General features: G+C 32.0%; 1 protein-coding gene across 1 annotated transcript; it reads left to right on the top strand.

Moving 5' to 3' along the window:
• On the top strand, positions 686-3,800 carry LOC107614420 (zinc finger protein NUTCRACKER). The gene is made up of 3 exons (XM_016316635.2): positions 686-1,046; positions 1,124-1,520; positions 2,666-3,800. The coding sequence occupies exons 1-3, from the start codon at positions 926-928 to the stop codon at positions 3,618-3,620; spliced, it is 1,473 nt and encodes a 490-aa protein (XP_016172121.1). The 5' UTR covers positions 686-925; the 3' UTR covers positions 3,621-3,800.

Genomic DNA, 4,796 nt, shown 5'->3' with positions numbered 1-4,796 from the left:
ATTAAAAATGAACTTTTAAATATCATAATAAATATCTTTTATATATTTAAAAAAGCAACTGCTCATGTATATAAAATTATTGAGAAAGTATGAGGAGCCAATGAAATATTTGTACAAGATGTACAATGAAGGTTTAGGGAGTATTAGATATATAATCATTAGTGTTACTTTTTTCCATCAGCTGAAACTTTTGGAATGAGTGGTATCATGACATGGTATTAGATTTGGGAAGATGTTTATTATCCGTAGTACTCGGATGGTTATTCTATATAGCATGAGGGATATTCATTTTGTAATTCATATAGCCTATTGTACACATTGTACAAATAAATCATTGTCTCCTTAACGGGACTCAAAATTATTTTCATACGAAAATAGTTTGATATTTTTTATTAAATTATTATTTTCACGTGAATAACCACAATTTGAAATCATATATGATGGGGTTGAGCTAGGCTAATCCTTGTAACATTTAGATAATTAATTAGAAAGAAATTGAGATTATTATGAAGGAAAAAGGTGATTGAAGGAGGGAAAAATGAGAGAAGGAAAAAGCAAAGAAATAATGGGATAATGATTCGAAATGAGGATTTAACTTTCCTCTGAGAGCTCATGATATGTGTCATGATACACCTTTAATTAATTTGGTTCTTCACTGTACATAGCCTCTTTAATTAGCTAGCTAGGTAGCTTTTCACCGCCTCCCATAGCATCTTAATATTTTATTCCACCTAAAAAGTAGATAATCAAATTCACTGTAACATCCATACATACATTATACATACAGATCCACATCTACCACCATATATTATCACCATCCTCTTCTTTAGGGTTACCTACCTATATCTTCGTATTCTCTTTGCTTTTTCTCCTATTCTCTTATATTTTCTCTATCTCTTCATAAGTCAAACTTGGAATTAAAACCATGGATGATGGAGAAGTTTCAAATGGTGCTTTCCCTCTTCATCACAACAACCAAACTCATGATCCAACTTCTAACAATCCTCCACCTTTGAAAAGGAAGAGAAACCTACCTGGAAACCCAGGTATTAATCTTTTTTCTCTCTCTTTTTTTCTTTTTCAATCATCGTCATGACGAGTATTTTATGATTATTGCATACAGATCCTGAAGCTGAAGTGATAGCCTTGTCACCCAAGACTCTGATGGCGACAAACAGGTTCGTGTGCGAGATTTGCCTAAAGGGTTTCCAAAGGGATCAGAATCTTCAACTCCATAGAAGAGGACACAACCTTCCATGGAAGCTGAAGCAGAGAACAACAAAAGAAGTAAGGAAGAGAGTGTACGTGTGCCCGGAGAAAACCTGCGTCCATAACCACCCTTCAAGGGCCTTAGGAGACTTAACAGGGATCAAGAAGCACTTCTGCAGAAAGCATGGCGAGAAGAAGTGGAAGTGTGACAAGTGCTCAAAGCGTTATGCTGTACAATCAGATTGGAAAGCACACTCCAAAACCTGTGGTACCAGGGAATACAAATGTGACTGTGGAACCATCTTTTCACGGTAACTAATATCTCATCCATTAATCACAAATTTGATGCAAAAAGTGGTAACTTGTCTAGTGTATGTAAAAAGATAAAGGGAATGGATTGAAACAAGAGAGGTAAATAAATGGTATCCTCATATGTATGAATATAAAGAGAGAAGAGAAAAAGATAGATGGAGTTAGTGGCTGTGTTTGCGCGTGCTGCTGCTTAGTGTTTTTGGCTTTTAGGACTAAAAGGTGAATATAATGGGGTCGATCCATCTTAGTGCAGATAAAAGATCGGATAGAGATCAAGATTCACACAACTTGTGACAACACAAACTTTCATTCATAACTTGTTTGAGTTTGGATTATTTATGATTTACTGAATCAACCTTTCCTTATATATGTATCTGATTACCTCTTTCTTTCTTCTTCTTTTTTCCCTTTGACTAACCTAAGATCTATAAGCTAAGATATATGAACATGTCATCATATTTATTAGTGCTGCAGTATCTTCCTAGAGATTCTTTACTAGTTAGTACGAAATTCTTACTTTCTAGCATGTAATTTGCATACTTTACACTTTTATTATTAAATTAAGAATAATGATAGAAACTAACTTTTTTTGTTAATATTAGTAAATTTTTTTCGGTTAGTATTAATTTTATTATTATGAATTTTAGACTCCAAATTATACAATTCTGAATTATAATTTTAATTACTAAAATTGATTAATTAAAAATTAATTTTTTATACTTTATCTTAAAGTAATTATAGAAAGTGAGAGAAAATAATTTTTTTTAATCTTTTATATGATCAAAATAATTGTGAAAGAGATGCAAATTTCATTTCTGTTATATATAAATATGCACCTGTTTCTTTAATTACATTATATAGTTGTATAATAGTTCATGTATAATAATGAATTTCAGAGATTTATATTTGTGCCAGATTAAAACTTTTATCAGGTTAGTTAAACTGTTTGCCTTACATTTTTTTAAGTGTAATTTTTCTTCAAACTTACATTAATTCGAGATATTTGTGTATTGGACTTTGTTTTATATATCTGTATGAAATATGAACATATCTAAATAAAATACTTATTTAATTTGAATACCTTTGGAAGATTATGAATATAATCTTGAATGTTAAAACAGTTTTTTGAATTTTGGTGATGCAGGAGGGACAGTTTCATCACACACAGGGCTTTCTGTGATGCCTTAGCAGAAGAAACAGCAAGGGTAAACGCAGCATCAACCATAAACCACACATTATTAGGTGCTAACAACATTGCTTACACCCTCATGCAGCAGCAAAATCATCATCCTTTGGTTCCTAATAACATGTCAACCCATTTCTCTTCAATTTTCAAGCCAATTTCTTCATCCACTACTGATGAAATAAGCAGCAATAGCCAAACATCTTCTAGACCCTTATCCCTTTGGAACATGGGTCATCACCCTCATGACACAACAACAATAATGCCAATTACTCACAACAATTTGCATGATATTCATCAGCAAATTGGATTTGCTACAAACCCTCCTCCACCATCAATTTGGATGTTTGGAAACAAACATCCCTCCAATGGAAGCCAGCAAGAGATAATAACTAGCACTACAAGTGCTAATTCACTTCCATTAATGAACATTGTCAAGAATAATAATAATAACAATAATAATAATAATAATAATAATAACAATAATAATCATGTTGCAAACCAGCTTGTAAGTGTTCCTTCGTTGTATAGCACCCAACACCAATCCCATGATCATGATCAAACAACAACAACATCTTCATCAGCAGCAAACATGTCAGCCACAGCTTTATTGCAAAAAGCGGCTCAAATTGGATCAACTTCTTCAACTGATCCATCATCATTTCTTGGGAGCATAGGTTTGAAATGCAGTAACAATAATAACCAAGGGCAAGATGGGAATAACAAATTTTGTGGGATTTACAGTTCAAGTTGGAGTGAGCCAGAGAGCTCCACGGGTGATTTGACACAAATGCCCCCTACAAAAAGAATGCGCGTGCAGAATGAAGATGGCAGTGCAGGGGGACAAACTAGGGATTTTCTTGGTGTTGGCGTGCAAACCATTTGCCACCCTTCATCTATCACTGGCTGGATTTGATGATTTAATTTTTATCCTGTATTCAAATGTGAAGCTCTTTTTTCTTTTTGTTAATTAATTACTTTTATCGTCCCGTTTTTCACTTTATCTCAATGGAAGGGAAAAGAATCATTATAATAAACATGAATATTGGTGATGAATAATGGAGTTGGAGTCAGAGACTCACAGCATGAAGATTAAGTGTATATCTCATATAAATGTTAATTAAAAGAACACTCAACCAATAACAAAATTCAGATAGAATAGATATGCAAGGAGGAAAAGTTGTGAAATGTGCATGATGAAGGCTGAAAAGTTTGTTGTTATAAAACCATTTTGGAGGGGTTAAAGTAGAGAGATCCATGCATATTCCTTTGAATCCTGAAAGCTAGCTAACTAGTGACTCCTTTTTAAAAAATGGTGGCTTTTAATTTTTAATAAAGGGGGATAGGGAGGGTTTGTGGAGTTGTGGGGGTAAAGGATATAAGAACCGCTTTTGGACTCCATTATTGCTTATAGTTTCATCTCTCTGTTGTTATGGCTATTCCCTGTCAAACTTACACTCAAAAGACACAATTTCCATTCATTCACATAATAAAACCATGATTCTATTCTTTATTATTAGGAAATTAATTATTGTGCCCTTTTCATTAACTCCTCCACCAAGTTATATATATAAGGTTGCTATAATAAGTAGAGACATTTCAGGTTTTTATCAATTTTTACTTTTTAAGTCATCAAATCATATATACATATTTTCCTTCATTTTCTTTCTGCTTCAAGTTTTCTTCCTTTGGCCAATCCCTCTTCTTCTTTTCATGTCTCATTATATAGTTAGCACTTCATTTTTTTATCAACAGTTACAAGTTTAGACATAAAGATACACACTGCACCAAATTAAAATCCAAGAAATATGTGCTAGAAATCACCAAAACAAATTAGATAAAAGGATATGTATATTGCAATGCGACTATTATCTATTTATCATATGATCCTTTAAAAACATTAAAAAAACCACAAATTTATCACGGTTTGATTTAAATTCAAATATAAATTTAAATCTAATTAATATCCACATGTTATGTTAACAATGTGACTTTTTTTAATTTTTATAATTTAATTTTAATATACTAATAATATAAAATATTTTACATAATTTTTTAATTATTTTTTTTATCACGATTTACGTTAAATTAA

Source organism: Arachis ipaensis, chromosome B08 (genome assembly GCF_000816755.2).
Source record: "Arachis ipaensis cultivar K30076 chromosome B08, Araip1.1, whole genome shotgun sequence".
In the NCBI taxonomy this organism is placed as follows: Eukaryota; Viridiplantae; Streptophyta; class Magnoliopsida; order Fabales; family Fabaceae; genus Arachis; species Arachis ipaensis.
The sequence above is the reverse complement of the archived record's forward strand: the minus strand, read 5'-3'. Positions and strand labels throughout refer to the sequence as shown.